Here is a 26865-nt window from a genome sequence, read left to right as displayed (position 1 = left end):
AACAAAGCCTGTTTTTTCCTAATAATCAGTTACATAAGTGTGTTGTTCCCAGCTGTGACAAACTGATAATGCTGGTACTTTCCTGCAGCTTTCAGAGTACCTGTGAGCTTGTTTCATGAGAATGCCTAGATATAGAGGCGACTAGCAGGGATATCATCTACTTTGTCTTATACTACCATAGGTCAGGACTCAAGCATACTTTGTTGAGCAGGGAAGGATTTAGAATCACAGAATCATAGAATAGTTTGGGTTGGAAGGGATCTTGAAAGTCATCTAGCTGAACTCCTCTGCAATGAGGAGGGACATCTTCCACTACATCAGGTTGCTTAAAGCCCTGTCCAGCCTGAACTTGAATGTTTCCAGGGATGGGGCTTCTACCACATCTTGGGCAACCTGGTCCAGTGTTTTACCACCCTCATTGCAAAAAATTTCCTCTTTATTTCTAGCCTAAATCTACCTTCCCTTAGTTTAAAACCATTACTCCTTGTCCTGTCACAACAGACCTTGCTAAAAAGATTTTCCCCATGTTTCTTATAAGCCCCCTTTAAGTACTGAAAGACCGCTGTGAGGTCTCCCTGGAGCCTTCTCTTCTCCAGACTCAACAAACCCAACTCTCTCAGCCTTTCCTCATAGGAGAGGTGTTCAGCCCTCTGATCATTTTTGTAGCACTCCTCTGGACCTGGTTCAATAGGTCCGTGTCTGTCCTGTGCTGAGGGCTCCAGAGCTAGACACAGGACTAGTGGTGGGTCTCACCAGAGTGGAGCAGATGGACAGAATGACCTCCCTTGACCTGCTGGACACACTGCTTTTGATGCAGCCCAGGATACAGTTGGCTTTCCGAGCACACATTGCCGGGTCACGTCCAGGTTTTCATCCACCAGTCCTCTCAAGTCCTTCTCCTCAAGGCTGCTCTCAATCCCTTCATCCTTCATTTAGGTATGTTATTAAATTTTTTATGAAATGAGATATGGATGAAAAGAGAAATCCTTGTGCTGAGACCCATTTGAGAGTCTGCCCCAGGCAGAAATCCTCTCCTTCAAATATTCGACCCATTAAAATTGATTCCATGCTCCAAGGGCCATCAAAATTCGTGATGTGTCCTGGAAGCTGAGCAGAAAGCTGAACAAGCCCTGTGGGATGTAAGGTAGCCAGCTCTGTCCCTGATGACCAGCTGTGACACGGAAAGTGATGGTCGAACAGACTGTGCAAGGTGTAGGGCAGGAGAGACAAACTAGGACTCACTGCTAACTGTGATGAATCCCGGTTTTTGATGCTGCTCAGGGCTCTCATCCTGCAGAGCTGCTCCTGGAAGAAACTGTGCCTCTTAGCGAGGGTTAGCTGGGTGAATAGTCAAGTTGTGCACCCCTCTTCCACCTCCTTGTTCTTCAAAGAATGGTGGTTGGTAACTAATATCAGCATACTCAATTTGAAGCTTTGGGATCCTGCAGCAGACTCCAATTGGGGTGGGTATTCACAGTATGTGGAGAGATGCAAGAACAGCCTTGATCTGAGCATTTTCATTCTCTGTGAATCTGATGCAGCTGCTGTACTGTGAGTGTATGCATTTTTGTGTTTAAATTGCTTACAATATTGGATTAATTTGAAATTTTTTTATCATTTTAGTGGAGTGGAGAGAGAGACATTTGAAGTTCTGGTCATCCTTTTTACTTAGTATTTATTACACACAAAAGGATATAGAAAATGATTTCTGAAGGCTATAAAGGCAAAGTTATGAAACGCCACTGCTGTATAACCTACATTTGGTCCCCCTGTGTGTAGACATCGTGATTTGTTATTTAAATAATCTCCTTTTAACGTCACCTCTTTGCACAGAATTTTCCAGATGTGCAATGAAAAAATACAAAATTCCAGCCTATGTTAATGTACTGAACCCAACACATGCTATCAGAACAGTTTGTGGTCATTTTCATTCTCCACAGCCACCTTGGCCAGTTGAGCTAACAGGGTAAGTGGCAAGAGCTGACTGTCAGCTTCTTGTTCCCCCTGTGAATCAGCATTGCTTGGGACCGGAATACGCCCTCAGCACCGTAGTGGGACTTGAGAAATCAAGAGTCTTATATCTGCCCTGAAGAGCATTCCTCTGGTAAATTCAAGTAATGAAGTCTTAGAAATATTTGAGAATATTTTTCAGAGAAGAAACGCTTTTTATTTTGTTTTTAATACAAGCAACATAAAACAGTGTTTAGCCCCATTCATATAAATGGCTGTATAAAGTGGCACAGTTATAAAAACCATAACAACCTGCCTCTGCCATCTCCTCCATTGCCAACAGTCATCAGAAGAAGGGTTAGGAGGCTGTCCAGCAGCGAAAGTTGTTTACGTTTGATAACCCTTAGAATTAGCAACCTGATCCGTGAGATACGGGCATAGTCCACAGGCTCTACTCAGTCATAATGTTCTCTTATGGTAGGTCTTACGCCTGTGTTTCTCAAATATCTCCCAGTCTAAAATGTAGTGCACAAATCAATAGGACAAGCTACCAGAGAAAGAGTGACAGGAACAGACTTTTTTAGTTTGAAAGGTACATAATTTACTCTGGGGGCACTTGCCTCTTTTTCTCTCTTCCCTATGACTAGCAGCATCATCAGGGAAACTGGGAAAAAAAAAAGGAAATTTAAACCAGACACATTCCAAAAGTATTGTATTTTCTTGTCTGAATTTATAAAATAAGGTATATGAAGAAATAACAAAGAAGCAGGCAGGACAGTTTTTGCAGAAAAACGTTAGGTTTTGGTAGCTTGGGTGATTTAAATGAACAGTGATTAATTTTTCGTAGTTTACATCAGGTGTGGTGGAGTGGTAAATGTGCTTTAACCAAACTGACCAATCAAGTGACCTGTCATCCAGCAACTGATCAGACAAAAAGTGGAGCAGTACAGGCAAAAAAGATCCAATAAGCCAATAACAGATCACAAAAGTTCCTTGCCCTGTGAATCACCAAGGTCATCCTGTTAGCTATTGTTTGTCTTTGGAAAGGTCATAGGGATACAGCAGGGAAGACTACTTACTTTTCAAATCTTGAATAACTGAGAGCATCCTTTCATGTTCTATGGATTGATTATGTTGATAAATACAGCTGTAGGTTCATCTAACTTTGGGACTAGCCGTATGCACACCTAGTGGATCACTCTGCGGATGGAGCTTAAACCACGGAAGGGCATTCAAAAGGAAAAGAATAGTCACACAAAATTAAATTCAGCAGATTTCCGTCACAGGCAAACCCTCAATATCTTTTCAATCAGCAACTCTTTTATGAAATCTGGTGACACATGTTGCAAAAATTACTACCTGATTCTTCTTTATTTTCAAGCCATACTCAACTGCACATTTAGAAAAGAAGCTAATTGGTTTTTTTCTACTGCATTTTCCTTTTAAGTCCTATATGTTCTAAATGTGTTTAAACTAGTTTTAAAACTATGAAGTTCTGTGTATGTTCAAAGCAATAGGTCTCAAAGATTTTAATTAGTCCTGGATGTAGAAATATATCATGTTTCATAAAGTAGTTAGGAACAAAAACCTATTTGTCACTTATGTAATTCTGAAAGTTCATTTCTGCTACCATTACAAACAACTCAGGAAGAGGGTACACTTTGAAGTACAACTATGATTGATTAGACTAAAGAAATTCCAGTGCTTCATTGTGTACTACTTTAATCTTTTGAAAAGTGAATGAGCAGCAGATGGCCTAATAAAGACACTCTGTATGTTTGCCCAGTATGGATTTGCTCTGAAGGGACTGGTTCAACACTTTAGAGTACATATATTTGGAATACATCTGTCTTACTCAGGACAGATGGCTAAAAGAAAGAGAAACTTCCAAACACTTGGAATTAATCCAGCGTGAGCACCGCTTCTGAATGAAATTTTAATGGGATATGACTATTGTTCTGCTAGCTTTCTTGGAAGAATGCAGCTGCAAAAAGTATAGACATAGACAATTTTGATGGCTACTGGACAGGACTGTTTATGCTTGCTTTTGAAATAAAAATATTGTTGTTAATGGCTATGTTCTAATCGACCTGTTGATAAGGAATGGTATTCATTTTCTAATAGTCAATTCGGTAACTTCCATCACCTAAGCTGACTAAAATTAAGCACACTCATATAAAATGCATTTTTCCTACCCAGTGTTAAAATTAAACTTGTTAATGTGAGACTTTAAAAGTATGTGTATGTTAATTCAATCCTGTGCAATGCCATATGTTAAATCACAAGACTCTTTTTAACTACCAATTTTAATACAACTTGCAGATTTGAAAGATCTATGGTTTGTGAATCACAGATGATGTATGAAATACATGCCTCTGCAGTATACTCAGAAGCATGTCAGTCAAACTGAAAAAGCATGGCACACCCATACCAACTAAAGAGTTCTGTACAATGATGATTTGGGAGTTTTTTATTTTTTGTATGAAGATGTTGCAGTTCAGGTGACGTCTGCTTTGTTGAAAAGCTGTCCATTCCAGTGAGCTTCTCTGCTAGTGTTGCTGCATTAACATTCAGACTCTTCGGCTGTATTGGCCTCATGATGTTTCTAACTGCTGTACTCTTGTTTTCTCTTTTGCAGTAATAACAAGTAGTGGCTACAGCCCAAGATCAGCGCACCAGTACTCTCCGCAGATATATCCCTCCAAGTTAGTGTCTGCACCTCTTCTAGTCTTTTATAGGGAATTGACCTTGGCTGTAGGCAGTTCTGCGGTTTGTTGCAAACAAGTGTTCATCAGCAGAAGAAACAGAGAGAAAGGAAAACACTTAAGCCTCAGTACTGCCTCCATTATAGCACTCTCTCCAACTTTTTTCCTCACATGGCTGCAGAGTAGGATCCTGCTCTGTGCAGTACGGTATTGTTGCACAAGAAATACCCTTAAATATCTGCACACAACAGAAGGAAAAAATAGGACTATTACGTCCTCAGACATCAGCATCTTAACAGTGCTGGCAATGTGTACAGACATATTTTGAAGAAGACAGTTTATATTTAGAAATCACAATTGCATGTGCAGGATGCAAACTGAGGGGTAACTCTGTCACAGACCCTCCCAGTACCAGCATTGCCAAAAGCTTCTGAACATTCCGCAGTCGTGAACCACCCTTTCCTCCTCCTTCTCCAATATCATAAGATTTAAACATCAAATGAATTGGATTAGCTTGTAGTCTCATTTTTTATTTTTAAGCCAGTGGGCATTGTTAGGAATAGAAAATGTGTTGCATTTGTTTTTGAGGAAAACAGACTCTTGGGCAATCACGTGAATCCAGAAGTGGGAACTTCAGGAAAAAGCACTGAAGACTGCAGTTGGCAGGCTGTTAGTTTACTTGTCCTACGATCAGTGTTGTGCACAAGGGTATTTAATTCCAGTATACCATCTATGTGTTTCCGTGGATTTGATACAGCTACCTATGTGTCTTTGATACAGATAAAACATTGAAACTGTAGCTGATCAGCCTTTTTCAAGTTTCTTTAACAGATTTGCCTGCATATCATAGTGGCCAATATTTATTGACACAGAAAGTAGGTGCCTGAACTAAGAACAGCCCTCATTCCACTTAAAACAGGTCTTGGCAAACTATATCAAATACTTTTGGCCAAATACATTATAAGGTTTAATAGAATTTTTAATCTACTGTTGTAATTTATTGGCATCTAAATTAATGAGTAATCCTTTTCTGATAGTAACTGCTGCCAACTGTACTGAACTAATTAGAAAGTAAAAATTTAAAAAAAATAGAATCTGAAATTTGGTCATGGCTTTTAATGGCCAGGTTTCAGTTAGCGTAATTCTGCAGAGTGTGTTTATTCAACTCTTGGTCCATAAAATCTTATTTGACTTACAAAACAATCCAAGACAAATGTTTCTCTGTATGGTTTTGCAACTCTGTAGGGCAAAAATTTTAAACTTTATTTTGTTCAATCTCAGTGTAAAAACTCAGTGTTTATAAATAAAGGGCCATTTTTATTTCCATTCTGTTTCCCTAGACCATATTTTCCAAACGTTTAAAGCCCATCTGGTTACCAAAGTTTTGCCGTCAGTATTTTTCATGTGGCTCACAATGGGCACGATCCATCTCCTGTTGAAGCCGGAGGCTAGATGTCTGTTGAAGCAGAACCGTACACGGAGGACATAATGTAGTAGCTTCAGTGTTCACCTCTGTATTTCCTTTATTCTTCTAGTCCAAGTTTTCCTCTACTGGACTAAACAAGCATGAGGGCTTTTCAGATTTAAGCAGGCTGATTGTGGCTCAAAGGGGTCAAACCCATATAAAGACATATAGCCGTGGCACAGTCCACCTAGAGCTGGAGGCAGTAGCTGGAGAATTAAACAGTAGTGGTGGGACTGCACAAATATTCACCTGGGATTCATGCCCTGGGGAATGTGCGCTGGAGTGGTTTTCAGCTTATTTCAGTGGGGGATGGAAGAAATCCCAGAAGAGGAACAGTTGGCAGAATAATGAACTGCCTTTGGACATCTTTAAACCTTTTACTTTATTGCTTGAATCAACATACAAAGTATTTGTTGCCACAGTAATGCTATTTTTCCTGATATTTAGGCCCTATCCACACATTCTTTCTACACCAGCAGCTCAAACAATGTCTGCCTATGCCGGACAAACCCAGTATACAGGAATGCAGCAACCAGCGGTCTATACAGCCTACTCACAGACAGGACAGCCGTACAGCTTACCCACTTACGGTATTTGACCTCTTATTACTTCACCTTACGTAGAAGTAAGAGCAATGCCGACGTGAACGTTTTTGATGTTTTTGTTTTATTTTTTTTTCCCAACTGTAAGAAAATATTTTAAAGAATCGGTTGAAAATTAATTTCTTATACAGATTTGGGTGTAATGTTGCCAGGCATCAAGACGGAAAGTGGGCTTTCGCAGACCCAGTCACCACTGCAGAGTGGGTGCCTCAGTTACAGCCCAGGGTTTTCCACCCCACAGCCAGGCCAAACACCCTACTCTTACCAGATGCCAGGTGAGTAGCCACTGCTATCAGGGCTCATCCTGTCCCGCTGCTGCCAACGGCCCCCTCTTCCATCATATTTATGATGTGTTTTCTGTTCATTTTTGTGAGCTCTGGCAAGTACGCTTATCATTGGCAGCTATGTTTACCTCTAAAATTTACAGCAAAGTATTTTTCTCCAGTACTAATACACACATGTGAATTCGTTGTGGTCATCTGTTAATTTATAACTGGTCATGCAATCCAGTCCCTATTTGCACCTTCATTTTTTTTATGGGGTGAAATCACATGGCTGGACTGGAAGCATTTGTTGTATTTATCACTGTATGAAAGTCTGTTTTCCTTGTTTCCTAGTTTCTGAGTATGACATCATTTGATACTTGTTTCTCTTTAGATTCGCATGATTTGTTAGAATTTTTCCTTAATTCATATTTATTCTTTCATTTAATATTCAATTATTAATTCATTTATTACCCTTTGATCTTTGAAAACCTGTTTTATGTGGATAACTTTTAAGCTTCTTCTACAATGGTTAATCTTTTAAATTTTACAAATTATAATATGAATCATCTGACTTACGTTGAAAACAAGGAGATGCCTCATTACAGATCGATTCAAAACACCTGGATCATTAAAATATTATTTGAAAAGTTTTTTGTTTCATAAGTGAACATACACTAAAAATGTTAGAACTTAGAAATGAAGGCCAAAGAGAAAAACAGTATTTGAGAAGAGGTGAGACACTGCAATAAATTGCAAAATGCTTTCTTGATCGGTGTAATGACTTACTGCCAATACTTTCCTTGCGTGGTGTGAAGAGGAATGAATGCCTGTATGCATGGAAGTAGTATTTCATTTCTTTTAAGTTTTATTACAATATTTTATTGTTTAAACAGATGATAAAAGCTGTTTGTTATTCTGATTCATCTGTATCTTAACATGGAATACTGTATTTAGAATTTTATTTTGTCTCACAAACAAGTTCTCACAGTTAATTGTATGTTTTAATTTTAGGTTCTAGTTTTACACCATCATCCACTATTTATGCAAACAATTCTGTTTCAAATTCTACAAACTTCAGTAGTTCACAGCAGGTAAGAATATTAACATTAGTATTTGTCAATTACAAAAGGATTTATAGAACTCCAATGACAGCATGTTAGTTTAATTTAGATCTTTTATCTTGAATCAGACTCACTGTGGTTCAATGCTGTTTTATCTGGAAAGTGATAAAAATCCCAGTGGACGCCTACTTGCATCTTTTGGCACTTCAATACTTCAGCAACCTCCCTGTTAGTCTGTTAGTAAATATCCTTAGATTTAAAAATGTTAAATATCCTTATATTAAAAAAAATCTAAACTAAACCCCCCAAACTCCTGTAAAAGTCATATGATTGCACATTTACAAATACTTGTTGGAAAAATCACTCTCTACTTTGCTTAAGTACTCTGCTGCATTTGCTGTTTTAGGATTATCCATCATACACAGCTTTTGGCCAAAATCAATATGCACAGTATTACTCAGCATCAACATATGGTGCATATATGACCTCAAACAACACGGCTGATGGCACTTCATCATCATCAACCTACCAGTTACAAGACTCTCTCCCTGGCCTGACTAGTCAACCAGGTACAGATCTACATTCAGGTGAAAAAAATTTTTGTATTTTATTCTGTACTTGTGTAACGACAAGATTTGCATATCCACCTTGTTTGAATATTGACATTTTAAGCTCATGCTTTTAAGAAAACTTTATCGTGCAAACCAGCCAAAATAAGTTGAGGGGTTATTTTTAGTTGAGAAACCTGTCTAATTTGTTTGTTAGTTAAATAAAGCTCTTTGCAGACCGAGATGGTCATCTGTTGAAGGAGAAGACCTCGAAAAGGTTACAGCAGTCTGGTAGGGATCCTTTAGTACCAGAAACAACTGTATGGCAACAAACCTTTAGTAAATTTTGAAATAAAAATTCAGTGAGCTCTTCTGTTACTGACAGTGAGACGTTCCTTTATCCACTGACATGTTCTGAAGTGTTGCTGTAAAGAATTTAAAGCAAGGAACCATTGTTCGTTTAACGACGCCCCAGTCGCGTGAGCTAGAGTACATGGGCTTTATTCAAATCTATACTAGCCATGATTGCTAATTTACAAACTCAGGTAACTAAGAATAGAGCAATCGGTTATTACCACAAGTCTCTTGAAAACAATAGCGTTGAAGCAGCTGCGAAAAAGAAAGTTCCCAGGGGCCCCGAGGAGGCTCGGTTCGCCTGTCCCGCTCTGCCGCCTTGTGCACACCCCCTGCAGCACAACGTTGCGTTGCACGGCTCTGTTCCGAGGGCACCGCTGCTGCGCAATGGCAGCTCCTTGGTTTTCCTCATCGCTGTTTTAACCCGGTTCGCAGTCATTTGCCTGCTCCATTCTACATGTTGTGAAAATGCAGAATTTAATATGGATTTTTTTTTTATGCTAGATTTCTAAGTTTCTGACTGACTCAACAATTTATTTTCCCCTGTTTAATATAAATGGGACTAAAATAAAAAGCAATTAAAGTTGTGTATTTGAAATTATGCATAGTATTGTGCAGAGCTGTGAAGATGTTGGTGGGCTAGTTTAGGAATTCACAGCCACAGTCAGACAAGTGTTATCCTTACCAGGTGACCAGAGACTACTTTTTCATGCTCACTTTCCTGTATTTTTTCCGTTATATAGGAAGTTGTTAAAGATTTATCTCAACATTATATATCCGTAACCTAAGTAGCCTACTAAGGCTGCGTGTAGCATCTATGGGAGAGGTTACCAGTAGCCAGCTGCCTGGCTCAGCGCTGTTAGAGAAATCTCTTCCAGGGAAACGGATGTCACTCATGCAGCATGGGTAGTGTCTTCCTTACCTACAGACCGTGATCGTTTATAAAAGGACTAAAAAACTGGGGTTTAGATTAGGTTCTGAATAGGGGGGAAATGGGCTTTAATCACAAAACCAACTCTTTACATAAATCTTCCTAATTCTCATCCTGGCAGCTGCAACATCTCACTGAAAAGTATCGAAGAAAAACTCATGTACTATAATGATGAATCTGTGCAAAGGAGGGGTAATAGTGTGTAGAAAAGTATAAGCAAGGCCCCATACTTCATATAAGCTGCTTAAATTCACTAAAAACATTGGAATTTTAATTGCGTGAGTTGAAATTTTTCCTTGCCAGCTGGTTTCCTCGAGCTGATTTTTAAAGTTTGTGTGTGCATGTGCATGTTTGTAGTAGAGTAGGGTAGGGTATGGTCACAAGTGATGTTTTGATAATTGTACGTGTCCTGTGTACTTTTCGTTGTTCTTTTGTTATTCCCATATATTCTTATTTGGGAAAATCAGACAGCATTTCTGAGATTGTGTCTCCCTTGTGTACGTGTGTTTCCTAGAAATGCTGTATAGATTTATCATGTATTACAAACTCCCTTAATATTGAATAGCATTGGCAAAGAAAAGGAATCTTACATAGCTTGAACAGGTTGAAAAAGTATCGAAGGCTTCACATCTGTGAAATAGTAAGGATTTTTCTTGTTTGTGGATTATTTAAGCCTGTGACCTTGTTTTCCTGTTAAGTAGATTGTGCATCTGAACTTACAAGTCCGCCCACGTACTCCTTATTTCTGTGAAGCGTTGCACTGATCATGCGACCTTCTGCTGGGAGCGTAACACCCACTTTGAGAATACATGACATGCCTGTGTCCTTCTGTGTCACTGTAAAAATAAATTTCCATCAGTGAGGTGCACTGTCTTGGAGATCACTTCGGACAGAGTAGATCAGACTGCAGAGCTTCAGTACGCACCATGTTCAGTTGCTGCCTAACAGGAATTTACTGCTCGGTCCTTAGACTGACTCCAGCTAAAATTGGAGATTAAACACAATGAGGCACTTCACTCTTCTGCCTTCTGTGCTAGCTATTAATTCAAATAACTAATCAAAGCCTCTAGTACGCTCCACACATACAGGATTTCTTGTTTTCATAATCAAGCCATGTCAGATCAAGAATTAATATCAGTAATAATTTAATTTATTCACCAAGTAAAGAAAATGAGATGAAAATTGAAATAGACTTTTCACTTTCTGATACTCATAGAATCATAGAATCGTAGAATGGTAAGGGTTGGAAAGAACCTTAAAGATCATCTAGTTCCAACCCCCCTGCCATGAGCAGGGACATAACAAGCAATAAAACATTACAAGCTAGGGGGAAAAAAAAAGAAAAAAAAAAAGATTTTTCAAAGTGCACTCGCTAGCACAGAGTGTCTGTGATACAAATAGATATCTCCAAGGGCAATTCAGCTCAGATGATTGGGTTAAATCAGACGAATCCTGAGATGAGGTCGAAAGAGTTGAGTACATTTGAGTACATTTGGTGAGCACATGACTACATTTAACCTAGGGCAGACAAAATTCTAGCAGAGGAAATAGGCCTGGGTAAAAGCTTCATGTGTAAGCACCTCACTTTCATATGTCCAGAGCCAGGCGAGGTGAATCACTCGTAGGATATTAGCTCCAGTTTGGTTACTGGGATGCAGCAGAGCTTGGTCTCTCTTAATTTGGTACCCACAAAGAAGTCATCCTTTGCAGCTTCTCCAGGACATGGCATTAGGTCTATATGCAGACTGTGCCCATACCTCTTTTCTCCTGCTTAAGTGGCACAACTGTGTTTTAACAAGGAGGAGGGGATGTTCACATTGAACTACAGGTGGGAAACAATGTTCTGGATATGAAAGACCACCTCCATTTGTAAAGGTAGCGCTGTAACTCCCCGTCCTCGAACTGGGGCTGCTGCAAGGTCTCCACAGCATAGAAGGCTTCTTGCTGGACATGAACTGTGTGTGTATGAACATCTGTGATAAAGAGGCCATTCCATGCTCTTGTTTTAACATTTTCCTCTTGCTTTATTCGATCTCTGATGCTGCTCATAGTTCCAGTGTGAGGAGGCTATGAAATATATTTATTAGGCATGTGTTGAATATTGGAAAACCTAAAATATTTCAAATATTACAATAAAAATTTCTATCTAATAGGAAACTGCAGTAGGAATTTTTCATGAGGGTAAGGTTTTCAGTACTCTTTGGTACTAGAATTTTTTGCATTCTTCTGTGTTATATGGCTGAATTTTTAATAAGTTTTCCTTTTATCAGCATTGACCTCATTTCTAAAGCAAACACAGGGTAAGAAAATGCAGTTGCTCCTTTAGCCTGCTGTTGGTAAAAAGCAAATCAAGCAATTAAGTCTGCAGTTGTTCAAAAAAACATGCACTACTGACTTCTGCAGTTCTAAAATAGATGCATACCTTGCATTCAAGTAAGAGACAGCTGCTCGTTCTGATTTAGAGATTAGTGTAATGAAATAAAGTTGGCTTTAAATATCTACAACTTACAAGGTACAGTGATTAGTTACGGTACTGATTAATGGATAATTAAGCAATCATATACAGCATTAACTCAAGCAGAAGCCTGGGGCAATGGCTAGTGGCTAATGGTAAATGAAAATTGAAGTAATTTACTTCAGTTGTTGAATACTTTCAAGAGAAGATTTAGAACAGGATATTTTTATATTTTATTTTTGGTAGATTAAACACAGTCATTGAGAACAGATGTTTTAATACATTACTGTAGAAACGACTCTTGATTTTGTTGTAAAATGTTGAAATGTTATAAATAAGAAGACTTCTGTGGTAAGAATGTAAACATTCATCTTTATTTATTTAATGTTTGTCTTTTCATTTCTGGGGTTTTGTTTTGGGATATTTTTTCTGCTCTGTCAGAAAAATCTAGGAAATTACATTTTTGTACAGAGCTGTTGCACACTCAGAACTTCTGTTGAAACCAGTGTAGGTTTTTGCTGCATGAGGATTCTGGTTATGAAGCATCTTTTGGTACATTTGTAAATTTGCAAAAGTATATTTTGCTGTTCTTCTTATGGAGGAAGAACTAAGATAATGTGACCTTATTGATCGCTCCACTGCCTGCAGTGTCCTTACTGACATCAACACCGTGCTGTGAATAGAAATGATTAGTCAACAAGAATTCTTTCTCCGTTCTGTAGGGACAAAGTAAAAAGAGCATGGAAAAATTATTCATTAGATATTACTATTGCTGCTCAATTTTCCCATTGTTTCTTGGCAAATAAGAGTTTCAGATGAAAGAGAAAATACTACAGAATGCATATTATATGCATATATCTAAATTAGGACAGACCTACCTAAAATGATATCTGGAATAAATTCTCAAATTGTGGTTCTGAAGAAGTTTGGCTCTGTTCTGCACAGCAGAGGAGCACACTGATTTTGTGACATTGAACTAGTCATCACCTAGTTTGAGAAAAATGTAGAAGTATCTTCTTCCAGGCAGTAGCAGAATTATTTCAGTACTTTTCGAGGAAATGAGAGAGACGTATTTGATTTCCTTCTGTTTCATGGAAGATTCATCACCTTTCACTTGGGGGTAGAGAGATGTGGATTCTTGGTCATGAAAATATATCTTTATACTTCATATATATCAGTCATTCAGTGAGATAAAGCAGTCTGTCCTGGAGAAGGCATTGGAACCTATATACATCCTTCTCCAGGTAAATGTCCTAACCAGGAGGCTCAGGAACTAACTTTCATCTTGTTTTCCACTTTCCTTGAATCTTGAATTCTTTCCTCACAATGTCGAGAGCTCCCATTCAGGAATGTGACATTATAGGCTTAAATCTTATTCTTCCAAGAAATACAACAGTGTTTTTCCAGTCAAGATATATAAATATATCTTCCCAGTGTATTTATTTTAATAATCTTATGTATGTAGTTTGTTGTAAGGTATAAATAAATGATGGAAGAGATTAAGAATTTAACTGTTGTCTTACATTGTGCACAGACCCTTAACTTGAGACTGCAGACTATTTTTTCTTCTTAGAGCCTACTAGACTAGAATTGTTTTCTCCTTTGTCGTGGAGGGAGAATGAGGTGAATGACTCGGGCAAGATCACAGAAACATTCAATCATTCATGTTGGAAGGGACCTCTGCAGGTCTTTTGGTCCAGCCTGCTCATGGATGAGCCAACTTAGATCAAGTTGCTCAGGGCTGTGTCCAATGGAGTTCTGAGAATCTCCAAGGATGGAGAATGCCCAGTCTCTCCGGTCACCTGTCCCAGGGCCTGACCACTTTCACAGTGAAGGATTTTTATCTTGTATCTAACAGGAATATCCTGTGCTGTGATTTCTGTCTGTTGGTTCTTGTCCTTTCTCTGTATACCTCCGTGAAGAGTCACTCAGCCTTTCATCCTCTGTGCTCAGCCCCTTAACTGTCTTGGCGACCCTCACCTGGACTAACTCCAATTTGTCAATATCTCTCTAATATTTGGGGACCAAAAACTCGACATTTTCCCAGATGTGGACTTGCAAAACTTCAGAATGGAGCAAAAAAATCACTCTCTCTGATCTGCTGGCCACTTTCTCTGTTGCCTGCTGGATTTTGGTGACTGTAGTGGTGCTCCTTTGTAAAAAGAAATAATGTTCAGGTTCCAGCTCAAAATCAGATTCATCACAGATGATTCTTGGAAAATGCTTGTACCAAGTGTTGATTTATTCTGCAGATTTGCCATCATGAGCACTTTTAATACATATTACCAGAGTGGCCCAGAAGTGCTCAATTACATGCAGCACAAGGACTCCTTTGAATCAGACTCTGTAGTAGATGTCAGATCTAAGCTGTACCTTTTCCTTCTTTAATGGAGAAAAATCATTAATAGGGTAGATGGCGAAGGAGGATTTATGTCATTTAGCACTCGAGAACCTAGCCAAACTGCATTTATTGCTAGCAATTTTAAAAGGGCACCAAAGGTACTGAGTTATGAAGAAAAAGGTACTTTCTGTTTACTGAGCTGTGACATAAAAGTACTTTGTAAGGGAAAGTTCCACGTCATCTTTCTTGCTGACTCTATGTCTTACGTAGCTACTGGTTTGTGGTCACCTCTAAAACCCTTTGGTACCAGCAGAGGCAAAGCAGATTAAATGAGTAAATAGGGGTAGGCCTGAGTGTTAAGAGCAGCTATGCCACACCAGACCAAAGGTCCTTCTAGTACATCTTCTCTCTGACAGCAGATGATAGTTGGTACTTAGAGAAGGATGATCAGAATACAAGTACATGACAGGGGAGGAGGAGATGAAGAAGGAAGCTGACTGGCTTTTCTGGTGTGTGAACATGTGCCAAAGGGTATTCTGGTAAAAGTAACACGAGACTTGAAAAGAAGTCTAGCTGAACTCCAAACATGGGAAGTGAACTACTTTAATTAAAAGGCACTTCATGTTTTGGCAAGTCATTGGTGTGACTTTTAAAATACATATTCCTTGGATCTACCAATATTTTGAGTGTGCTCCTGTGTATTTGTGTATGTATCTGCACATGCATATGTGTCATTTTAGTCATTCTCTTATTCTGCTAAGTTTTATAACATTTCCTTGGTAAGGTCAAAAGTGTATGTGGCATCTGCAGATTCCATCTTCATAAGACAAACCACGTTATCACTCGTTTTATACAACTTTTTAGGTGCATCTTGTGGTTGAGCTTGCATGCAGACGTGTCTAGCTATGAGGAAAAAAAGGTTCACTATTTAAAAATCCAGCACTAATTTTGCCATGAATGGTTGATTTTACAGGGGAGTTTGACACAGTGCAGAGCCCCTCCACGCCAATCAAAGATCTTGATGAGAGAACATGTAGGAGTTCTGGGTCAAAATCTCGGGGTAGAGGGCGGAAGAATAATCCATCACCCCCTCCGGACAGTGACTTGGAGGTATGCCTGTGGTAATTGATGAATGGTTATGTGGTGGTTTCTTTTGATGAAAAGTAAATTCTGAAAACTACAGCTGTGGAAATAGCTCAAGGCATTTTAGAAAACATCATGGGCTCAGTCTCACTAACTGAATATAACAGATATGAGTTGCTATTTTAACATACATGTACAAGGAGGCATTACTGTTCTTTATGACAAAGTTAGGCAGAAAAGTAAATGTGATTCAGCCTTGCACTTTTTAGCTGTAAGATTGAGTGTCTTTCAGTTTCTCAAGCAATAGAGCCACAAAATTGAGAGAGGTGTGTGTTCAAAGTTGTCCAATTTTCTTTTAGTTTTTTGAATAGGAAGTATCAAATATATTGCTCAGCTTGATTACATGTATTTATGAATGCAGTGTAAATATGCAGAATTATCTGGGCCTAGCCTTTCTAACACTTAGGCACAGGTTTGTCCTTGTGCTTGTAAGTAATGCAGTGGCTTTCAATGAGACAGCCTACATCAGGGAAATTATGGCTGTACTTAAGTATGTGCAAGATCAGTGCCTTGGTGAAGAAATATATCTGCCTAATATATGGAGTGATGATTTAAGATGTAGGTGACCTCTTAACAACGGAGTAATTACAGTTGTATTACTCCTGTGCTAGCAGTGCACTGCCTTACAGTGACAGGAGGAGGAGGAGGAGGAAGCTGTGTGAGTGTGAAACAGTCTGTCTCTGGCATCAGGGGAGCATGCTGCCAGCAGACAGGCACTGGGAGCGAGCAGCCCTGGCCAGCCCCACGGCTCTGCCTTCGCTGACCAGCTGCGGGTGCAGCAGAAGACAAGACTCTTGCTGGGACCTGGCTGGCCATACAGCTGCTCCCAGAATGGCAAGGAGGGCTGCAGTGCTAGGCACTCAATGTAAATGCCCTTGCTTTTATACTGAAACTGTTACATAGTTTTTTCTTTTCAAATGATTTAATTTTTCCAGTAAAAATACTCTGAACTTTTTACATTTCTGTTTTCCTGTTTCTCTTACAGTTCACCAGTTAAAATGAACTGAAACCCCATATCACTTTAAGGAGTTTCTTTCTTTTTTTTTTTTTTTTTTTGAGGTAGAATAACCCACTTTATCCTACAAAATTATTTAAATTCTGTATGACATTATACGTGGTATATAGCACTTTTACCCAAGACTTAATTTTAGCTATGCAGGACAAACGAAGAAGAACCTTGAATCAGTAAGACTTGCATAGAATTATCTGAGAGTACAGTTTATACTTAAGTTAACAATTATGTTTGACCCCCATCACGTTTTTGAAATCTGTGTTATGCAGCTGTTTCGAAAAGCTGTTTAGGAGACAAATAAGAAATGGTTGAAGAGTTCAAAAGTTACTCTCCCTCTGACTTTTTACCATGCATGATACACAGTTCTTGCTGATTTTAAGAGAAAACCTTCCTGGTCAAGCGATTAGTTAAACTTTAGGACTGAGTTGACTTTTAGCTCCCAGGGTGGGATAGTGGTTGGACTTTGATGTTATTTGTTTAATAATACTGTCCCCACTTCTTTTTCAGCGTGTATTTGTTTGGGATTTGGATGAAACAATCATAGTTTTTCATTCGCTGCTCACAGGATCCTACGCACAGAAGTATGGCAAGGTATGTGAGCCATTAATCCTGCAAGGATTCACTGTATCAGAGCTATCTGGCCTGCACACGTACGTGTTTTTCACCTTCCATGTTCATCATGGCTTGGGTGAAAGTAGAGGGAAAGTGTACAGTGAACTGCATTTTCAGGGAGTTAATGTGTAAAAGTCAAGGAGAGAAATGAGACACAGACCCTAAGCACAATATATGAGGCAGGGCTGAAGAAGATGCTGAAAATGAGGGAAGAGTTTGTAGGGGAACAAGGATGAGTTCCTGAGGTACGTTGGAAGAGATGTTTCAGGGAGATAACAAAGGTAATGGGTAAATAAAATAACTGACTATTTGGATGCATAGAGGAAGAAATAAGAAACAAACTGGAGCAATGGGTGAATTTTCAGGGAAATTGATGAATCAGGATGAGCAAGTAGGAGACAAACCTGCTTCAGCGCCAGCTGCAGATGTTATTCTTTGACTCCCAAGCTTTTCCGTTGAATATCTGGTTCCCTTGGCTGGCTCTGGGGTGAGTAATGCCGGGGAGTGAATCCGACTCCCAAGCAGACAGTTGCATGCATCCTCTCCCCTCCGATGAGATCCAAAGGGAGTTCAGGTCACGGAGCAGCGAGCAGGAGAGCAGGAGGAAGGGTGAAGGAAGCAGAGAGAGGCAGTTGCAGCCTGCTGGAGCAGGAGCAGGAGCTTTCCTGCTAACTCAGCAGTGAGCCCCACTGGCATAGCAGTGGGAGCCCTGGGAATGGTGCTCGGGCAAGGGGAGAAAGGGCTGGTGGGAAGACCAGTGTGTAGCAGCAGGAGCAGACTCCTAAGAAGGGGAGAGCTAAAGGCCTGGGATAAACAAAAAATTAGGGCAAATGTATGGAAAGGAAGAAAATGGAGAGGGAGAATGTTTGTATGTGGATGTAGGTTTTCTAGGTGTTGTGTCACTCAAGTGTAATTAATACAAAAGTATTTCTTTTTAAGATCATAACTGTGTCCGTACCAAGTCAGATGAAGGGCTTGTTTAGCGTAAGTTTCCTGCCTCTTTATCGCAGCCGGAATCAGATGCTCAAGAAAAGAGTGTGAGAAACAAGACATGAGAGAAATGCTTTCCACATCCACCTCTTCAGCCAGTGGGTTAGAAACAGCCAGAGCCAGAACCTGTGGATAATAACCACAGATGGGCCAGTTCTCCGTGTTTTGAGACAGTTATTTGTGGTTATTAAAAGAGAAAGCTAATAGGAAAACTCAGACCCAGACAAATATCTGAATTTTTGGAATGCTAAGATAAGAGTAGTTTTTCATGTCTTGTGAAGAACAGCCTTGCTTGTTTTGCAGCTTCAGAGTGCCAAATCAGTGCACATTTCAGTACTTTGTCAAAAACTCCCTTTCTGCTGTTTTTCAAACACTGTAACAACTGTGACTTTGTCAGAACCATTTCTAACTTACAGTTACCAAAACAAGAAGGAAACCTAGCTGAATGTGAACACTTGTATCGCTTTTAAGTGTGGCCCGTAGACTGCCACAAAACTTGCTGAATTGCCCCAGCAACGCAGTCATTCATTTGATCCTTTTTTGATTGTGCCCTTAGGATGTTTACATCTCCTGCACCATCTCACAGAATATATGACTAAAGTCTAAGTTGACTTGAACACAAAGTTTTAAAAATCAGAGCACATTTTGTAGCTCACAAACTCCTGTGAGCAACATTGGAAACAGTCTTAGAGACAGAAACAGAAATTAATTCTTCTTGATTTCTCGCTTTGTTATGAGTGGGGATTTAAAAAATCCCAGTACCACTGTTCTTTAAGAATTCATACAGAGTCCTTAGAAACGTGGATGGCGTATTAACAGCCAGTAGCACTGAGAGCAGATAAAGTTGGCTTGCATAAACCAAGAGTATCTCAAGGGCAAGAGAAATTAATGTAGTTATGCTGCTGAGATCAGCATCAGTAAACAAATGTCATGAACAACCATGAAGCAAAAGGGGAGGAATTCTCGAGTATAATCCTTTTTTTTTTTTTGATACTGATAGGTGGCATGCATACAAGTAGTGAAACATGTTCATTTCCAGACACTGTAAAATAAAAGTAGCAGACTTTTTCCTTCCTGCAGTGACTAACTTTGCCATATTTATAGAGAAGTCATCGGGAAGGTAATTGCCAATGAAACTCAAATATATCTGTTGTTGACTGCAGTGAGGCTAGAGCAGTAGGGAAGGGAATACAGAGAGAGCTTATCATGAGTAGGCTTTAACTTTTGCATGTCATTGAAGTGTTGTCTAAACTGAAGATGGGCTGTGTCTGAGCCCGAGTGCCTAAGAGGTCAGACATGGGAGAAGGGAAAGATAGCACAGCTGGACCTCAGTCAGTCTCTGGTGCACAACCTCTTTAGCAGATGTGGCCCTTATCTTTTCTGCATATGATTTCCATCTGTAAACAAGGTCTTAATCCAGACTGAAGTCTAGTTTGCTGTCACAACTGAGTTGCTATGAGAGCAAATACTCCATGAATTGGGATGTTCTCAGTGGAAGTCTTGCGAGCACACAGGTCTTCCAAAAGTGCTGAAAGAGCTCTTTATCCTGGAAAGGTGGTATAAAATTGTTGCTTCACAATGAAAAAAAATTCAGGGTCATGTAAAATAATAGTGATAATAAATTATTTAATTGAAGTAATTTGCTCTCGGATTTAAAAAAAAAGTGAGACATGTAATGTTACACAAATGTTTAGCTGTGTGTACTGGGTTCTTCTATATGTATTTTGTGAGGCCATTTTGTGTAACATAATGATGCTACTCCCAAAAAAGAAATGACAAAAAAAAAAAAAATAACAGGAACAGCAGTGTTTTCCCCTTCTCTCATATTTGAATATTCTAAACGAGGTTAGTGAGTCTTTAATGTGAACATTGCTTTAATGGACGGCATCTGCTTATATCTAGTGTGCTCACTTTGTACATTCAGAAGTCAGTCTTTTAATCTCTCTGCTCTGCTGTAGTTCAAGCTGCACAGGGAATGCGGTGAGGGGAGGTGCCGCATGTGGAGGTGTCTATCACACTGTTATGGCCAGATAGAGGGACCAATGTGTGAGCGCAGGAGTGCTTCAGACTAACCAGAAGACAAAGAATTTCTCTTTCAAAAGATTTCTACAGTTTAACAAATGGGTGGAATACAAGAGAAATAGGAAAGGCAAGCCAGCATCCCTGTAGGCAATGGGGGTATTCATTGGCAGAGACTATGTGGGAAGGCCTGGATCCAGTAGGCAAGTTCCGGGTCATACATTTGTCAAGACGACAACAGATTTCTGACTTACGCCTGAGGATTTTTGATGGTCTCTCTCCTTGGTATACACTTGTGCAACACTTTGCATGGTGTGATAATTATTTTATTTCAGAATTATATAGGGCTGTCATGATAACCATGTTGAAAACAAAACTAGTGATTTGCTGAAAGATTTAACTTGTTGGATGCAGCTGTAAGCATCTCATTTAAAACAGGGCAAATTGCTGCTTCTTGTCTGGGCAGAAGTAGAGTATAGCTTTAAACTCCACTGGAGTCGAAGAGATTTGGCCAGGGGCTGGTCAATGCATCACATTGATATTTAAAATATTAAACGTACCTAGAGGAATATTCAGTGGCTTGCTGTTTTCTGCCTAGGAGTGTTTCTGTCTGACTTTTGGTGTAGTGGTTATTTTATTGGGCTGGTCAGAGCTAACATAAAAAGAGAATAAAAACTACACTACACCTCTGTTAGGTTTCAGGGAAACCATGCTGCCTCCCAGCCGTAAGAGTAAGTCTCGTTGTTCAGCTCATTTGCTCATCTGCTTCGTACTTCATGAAACTAGTACATTTCTATTTTTAATTATTTACTGCAGTAGCAAATTATGAACATTGGCATCTGAGCTGTTATATTATGACTTGTGTCGCTGATGATGGTTTTTGCAGCTGAGCACCAGTTGGCAGATACAGTTTTCTACAATGCTGAGCTCTTAAGTGAGGATTTGTTGATGTGACAGGACATGTGTTAGGAGATGTCATCATCTGTTAAAAGTTTATGAGGTACATTCTTATTCCCTGTGAACAGTATGTATTCTTTGTTCCATTGCATTCCAGTTATTCTTGCTGATTTAAGGCTGATTAAGTTGGAGTTTTGTCTACCTCGGAGCGTTTATATTTCATTCATTTCTCTCAGGTCAGTCTGGAGGGCAAGAATGCCCAGATAAATACTGTGACTCAAGGTGCAACTGGTTAAAAAAGAATTTAAGTCTCTTGAGAACTTAGAAGGGGGAGAACGTGATTTCCAAGTGCAAAAATCAAAACAAAGCCACAGCTGATGATCACATTTGTGCATTTTTGGTAGCATTGCCAATGACAGAAGGTTGTTGGGGAGGTCACATTAACCTTGTACACTTCTCTAGAAAGGGCTCAGAAGCTTTTTATTGTTCACTTTCTGCTTGTCCAGTCTTTAAACAGAAAAACTGTCACCATTAGCACCCATGATGACATTCCCTAATTCACTCATAAATATGCTTTTGTCTGCCTGTATTAATAGTGTATCTCTCATGACCTCCAGTTGTCCTCTCCATTCACTCCCTCATTGTCTGAGACCTCTCAGTCCATTTTCCTGCTGCCTTCTAGAGAGTGTGGAACAGAAACTCCCTATGGAGTGAGTTTTCCTTCATAGCCACCAGATACGGTTATTCAGAAGAGATGTATTCTCTTCCTCCATTGCCACCCACATGAAGCTCTCCTGGGAACCAGCATCCGCTGTGAAAGAGTGAGAGCTGAACTTAAATCTGAGGTTCCTACATAATGTAGCGAAGTGTCTTTTACCTAAAAATATTGGTACTTAACTTAAGCTTTTCCACTTTTTCCAGAGGCCAATTTTGTTGTAAGTCTGTTCAGGACAGCCAAGCATTAAAAATCTATTCCTACAATAGTATTGATGTATTTTGCTTGTGTTCTTGCTTCTTTTTAAGGCTTCATGCTTACAAATTTCTACCACAATGAATCTACCTGACAGTCTATTTATCTATTTGTTCTCTGAGATTTTATGAAAACATTATTTGTGTTTGTATTATTTTTCAATGAAATTAAATTATTTTGAACATTTTGTGCTGAAACCTGACCTTCCAAGACAGTATTAAGTAGTTTTCTTCCACTAATGGACACTGAGCTTATGGGGCTTTGTTTCAGTCACTTTCCTCTTGGTCAAAATATTTAAATATTGGTCCTCCCAGGTTATTTTTACATAGTGTCCCAGGAGGCATTCCAGTGGATGGACCAGTCTAGTACGGAAGTCTACAGACAGTCTGGCTCCAGTTTAGTGCCTTCATACTAACGTAACTAAACTCATTTGTATTTTGGTATACAGAAGTGCTGTAACTGGTCTTGACTCTTTTGCACGCTAATGATATCTGGCTAAAATCGTGCCTCTGAGGGCCAAAGACTTATGCTTCTTTATTCTGCAAATTATCTGGGGAAAACTTCCAGATTTTTTTTTTTTATAATTGTTTCCTCTTTTGTGTATGCTTGTGCAGAGTAGCACAAAATACTATTTTGGCAGATGTTCAGTCTGCCTTTTATTCAGTGTCTCAATTTTCTGTGCTCAAATCTGTATTAACTGCACATGTTTCTTGCTTTCTTTTCAACACTCAGTTGTTTGTGCCACTTGAGTCAGTCTGCAACTTCTGCTTCAAGTTGAAAGACAGTAAAATGATGATTGGGATGTTCCTCCACATTGTGCAAACATTACAAAACCACAAGACCCTGGCAAATCCACTTCCTCTGTCTATTTTTATATGTGAAGGAATGAACTTAACATGGAAAGAGCTGAAACGTGATGTTTAATTCTTGTTAAACTGTTGTCGTGCAAGTTTTGGCCAGTTCATAAAAGGAAGAATTGTTCATGTCCTGAGAATTCAATTCCAGTGACTCTTCTTAGCAGAAGTTGCTATGGGAAGATCCCATACTGATTTCATGTTAAGCTGAAATGAGTCTCTTTGCTTTATTTTATTTTACATACAGTACCTAGCAATATCCTCCACATGCCTTTGTCAAAACAGGAACATAGGAAATCTTGTTTTAGCAGTAATAAAGGCAAGCATAGTTGATTACAAAAATAATACTAATAAGAAAATCATAAAAGCTTTGTCACATTTATGTCTTTCAACTATACGAGGCAAGACAGGAAATTGTGATACATAGTTGGTAGTTTCTGTAAAAATAAATTGGATTATAATGGAATATGTTATAGCAAATTTCCGCATTCAAGTCTGCTTCTACCCAGGAAGGGGAAAAAAAGAGGCTGAGAATCAAAAGTCTGAGATTCCAGTCTTGGAAGCACTCCAGTGAATAACTTAACTCACATAAATAATGAGTTACCACCTGTGCATAAAGTTATGCACATGCCTTACTGTTCGCAGGATTGAGGTAAAGCAGCATGTTGCAAATACTCTTTATTATACTGTATCTAGGAAGAAAAATTTATGGTTTACTGTGCACAGAAAAAATCGCTAGAGAAAGAAGAGAGAAACACATGTTTATATGTGATGACATTTTGATAAAAGCATTATGGCATGATGAGGAATCTTATGAGTCCGGAGTATTTTCATGATTTGTGTTCTAAGTATCTTACATGAGTTTTTGCAAATCTGTTAACGTGTGTTCCGTAATCATCCCCATGGAAAACTGACCTTTGCACATGCTGCTGCCTTCAGCCATGTGACTTTCAGATCCAGTGAACAAGACTGCAGAAGACGTTAAGGGGTGAAATTACACTACTAAGCAGTGCATTTGGTTTTTAGTTCTAAAAGGTAATGTAGACCAGTTCAAGGGTCCGTATAAAAATATTTTCGTTCACTGCCAGAGAATTTGGTCTAACTTTGGATCATTACAATTTCTTGTACACTATTCTCCCCTTCAACTGTGACTTTTTCACGAGCAAGGGTCAACATATGTCTGTGTTTCAGATTTTGCCATTAGTTTTTAAGTGCTTGAGGAAAGAAGCCCTTTTTTTTTTATTCTGTTGTTGTGAAGCCCTGGAGTAGAGAACGTCTGATCCTCATTGGGAGGCATTTGATGCTAATACTAACAAATGATCATTTGAAGTTTTCTGTGATTTTTTTGCCAGATGCTGGTAAACTTTTAGACTTCTAATCTCAAGGTATTTAAGAAAGGATTTCTGAAAACTTGCTTGTGACAGTCAGAGTTGAAGTGACGAAATACAGATTTTTTTCTTATTTTAATGAGCAGAGGATCACATCTATTTTAAAAGTCCATTGCAGTACATTAAGCTTATAAAAGTTAACTGAACCCCACAAGCTCAGGCAAATGATTAAGGCAATGATAAAACTAGTTACCAGGTGTCAGCTAAGCATCAGGAACTGTCTGCGTGCATTCTTATTCTAATACAAATGTAAGGTAATGCAAATTGGTTTACCTCTTTCACAGCAAGCCTAGCAAAGCTAAATTAATTATCTCAAATTTTCTGTGCACTAAATGCTCTCAAACTGTTGTTGCAAATCAATAGATTTGTGATTTCTTGCTGAGGTAGAATGATTTGATAGTGTGAAAGCTGACCTACAAAACAGATACAACATTTTGAATGAATCTCATCCAGGGACAGGAATCCCATATTTCATCTGAAATTAAGAAATTACTTGTAGTAAACAAACAAACTTACATATGCTTTCCTATTCCTGTGGACCACCAAAAGAATTGTGCCATAGGTTGTAGGCACGCTGAAGAATATTTAGAAGAACCCTTACAAGCACTTTGTTGAATGAATACCTGCAATAAAATCATAGAGGAGAACCTGGAAATTCATCAGAGAGTGCCTGCATGGAAGAAGGGTAGATACTGAGACGGAGAAGGACCAAGCACAGGGTTTCAGCATGCATACTGGAGCAGCAGAAATTGTGGGAAAGAAGTGATATAGGCATAAGCGTAGGCAAGGCAGTGATTATTCATCCAAAGTGAAACTCAGTTTGGGGAAGTGGGCAGAGGTTTCAGACTACCTTTTGTATTTTTACAAAGCAGAGGCATTAGAAATTGAAAAGGCCTCTTAAATCACATCTTCCTATCACAGTGTAGGATAATTGCTTACAAAGTAATAATTTGGTGGAGATGACTACCTTTCCTAGTCGAGTTTACCATGGCCTTGGTAAGGACTTCTGTATCCCCAAAAGATGGGAAAAAAAGCCAAGAGATCAGAGGAATTGTGCAGTGGACTGGTTGTCACATGGAATAATTTTGTTCCTACCTCTTTTGCTGACTCAGTGCGTTGGGTCAGAAAGATTAGTTACTGCTCAATGACTCAGCTTTTTTCTGCCAATAAATTGACAGGCAAGATAGTTGTATATTTTTATAAAAGGCTCAGGGATTAAAAATGTATATTCTTATTACAATAAATATTGGTTTTCTTACATATATGTTTTGTGAGAAGTTCCTTCCCTGTTTACAGCCTTCTTTATGCAGGTTTACGTATGGCCACCAGGTTTTCCCATCAGTTCAGCCAGGTGGCAAATGCCTTGACTTTCAAAAATCTTGATGTTTCAACATCTCCACCTCCCCAAATGTTCTCACACAGGTTCAGCCGTCTCTTCTTGTAGCCTTATATTAAAATAGCTTAATGCTGAAAGGACTTTATAGAAATTTCTTACAGTGTTAGTTTCTCAAAACTCTTTGTGTACAGCGGTTTTTAAAGTAATTCTCATATAGTTTAAACGTATTTAAGTAGTTAACCTTGCTTTCTGTTTTTTAAGGATCCGCCAATGGCTGTGACCCTTGGACTGCGAATGGAAGAAATGATTTTTAATCTTGCTGACACACATTTATTTTTTAACGATTTAGAGGTAAGAATCAAAGGAACATAAACACTGTTACACCTGGGGTTTTAGCATAGTGGTTTTGCTGTGCATTAGTGTTTGTTGTGTGTGACATTTTCTGCCTATCTAGACTTTGGGTTTGTCATACTCTAATCAGAGAGAGGTTGACAAGATGTCAATGACTTCCTGTGGCACCAGAGTCCTTCCATGAAACTGGGTGAGAGAGGGAATCTGCAAACTATCCTTTCCTCTCTTTGTCCTATGACCATCTTTTCAGCCTCCGTGGATTTAGAGCTGTCTGCAGTCATTTTCAGGAGGGGGACATGTGTGCCTCCCATTCTTTCTCTTGAAGTTCTCTACATTCACTTTCAGTGGCTGCCATCATCTGACCACAAGAGACTGTGTCCTTCTCTTCACACACCTGAGTAGCCTTTTGGCCCCAGGCCCCCCTTTCTTGATCAAAGGTAGAATATTCTTCATTTACCTCAAAGACAGCAGCCTCAGAGAGCTTGGGCTATGATAGATATACTCACTGGTGATGTCTTTTCCCGAGGTAACCAGGCGACCACATGTTTTGTCACAATATACCCAGGGTGTGCAATTTGGCATCTGGTCAGAAAAGGGAGAGACCTCTTCCTGGGG

General features: G+C 39.2%; 1 protein-coding gene across 19 annotated transcripts in view; it reads left to right on the top strand.

Moving 5' to 3' along the window:
- Positions 1-26865, top strand: part of EYA4 (EYA transcriptional coactivator and phosphatase 4) — a 160524-nt gene that overhangs the window by 113297 nt on the left and 20362 nt on the right. For 11 of the 19 annotated variants that reach the window (XM_075414033.1, XM_075414031.1, XM_075414028.1 and 8 more), the window contains 8 exons: positions 4589-4655; positions 6568-6710; positions 6854-6997; positions 8000-8079; positions 8456-8636; positions 15652-15788; positions 17341-17424; positions 26161-26250. In XM_075414033.1, coding sequence (XP_075270148.1) covers positions 4589-4655; positions 6568-6710; positions 6854-6997; positions 8000-8079; positions 8456-8636; positions 15652-15788; positions 17341-17424; positions 26161-26250 — 926 coding nt within the window. The remainder of the gene's footprint in view (positions 1-4588; positions 4656-6567; positions 6711-6853; positions 6998-7999; positions 8080-8455; positions 8637-15651; positions 15789-17340; positions 17425-26160; positions 26251-26865) is intronic. The other 8 variants (XM_075414034.1, XM_075414035.1, XM_075414029.1 and 5 more) reach the window with 2 other exon arrangements.

Source organism: Opisthocomus hoazin, chromosome 2 (assembly GCF_030867145.1).
Source record: "Opisthocomus hoazin isolate bOpiHoa1 chromosome 2, bOpiHoa1.hap1, whole genome shotgun sequence".
NCBI lineage: Eukaryota > Metazoa > Chordata > Aves > Opisthocomiformes > Opisthocomidae > Opisthocomus > Opisthocomus hoazin.
This window is presented reverse-complemented; position numbering and strand designations above follow the sequence as displayed.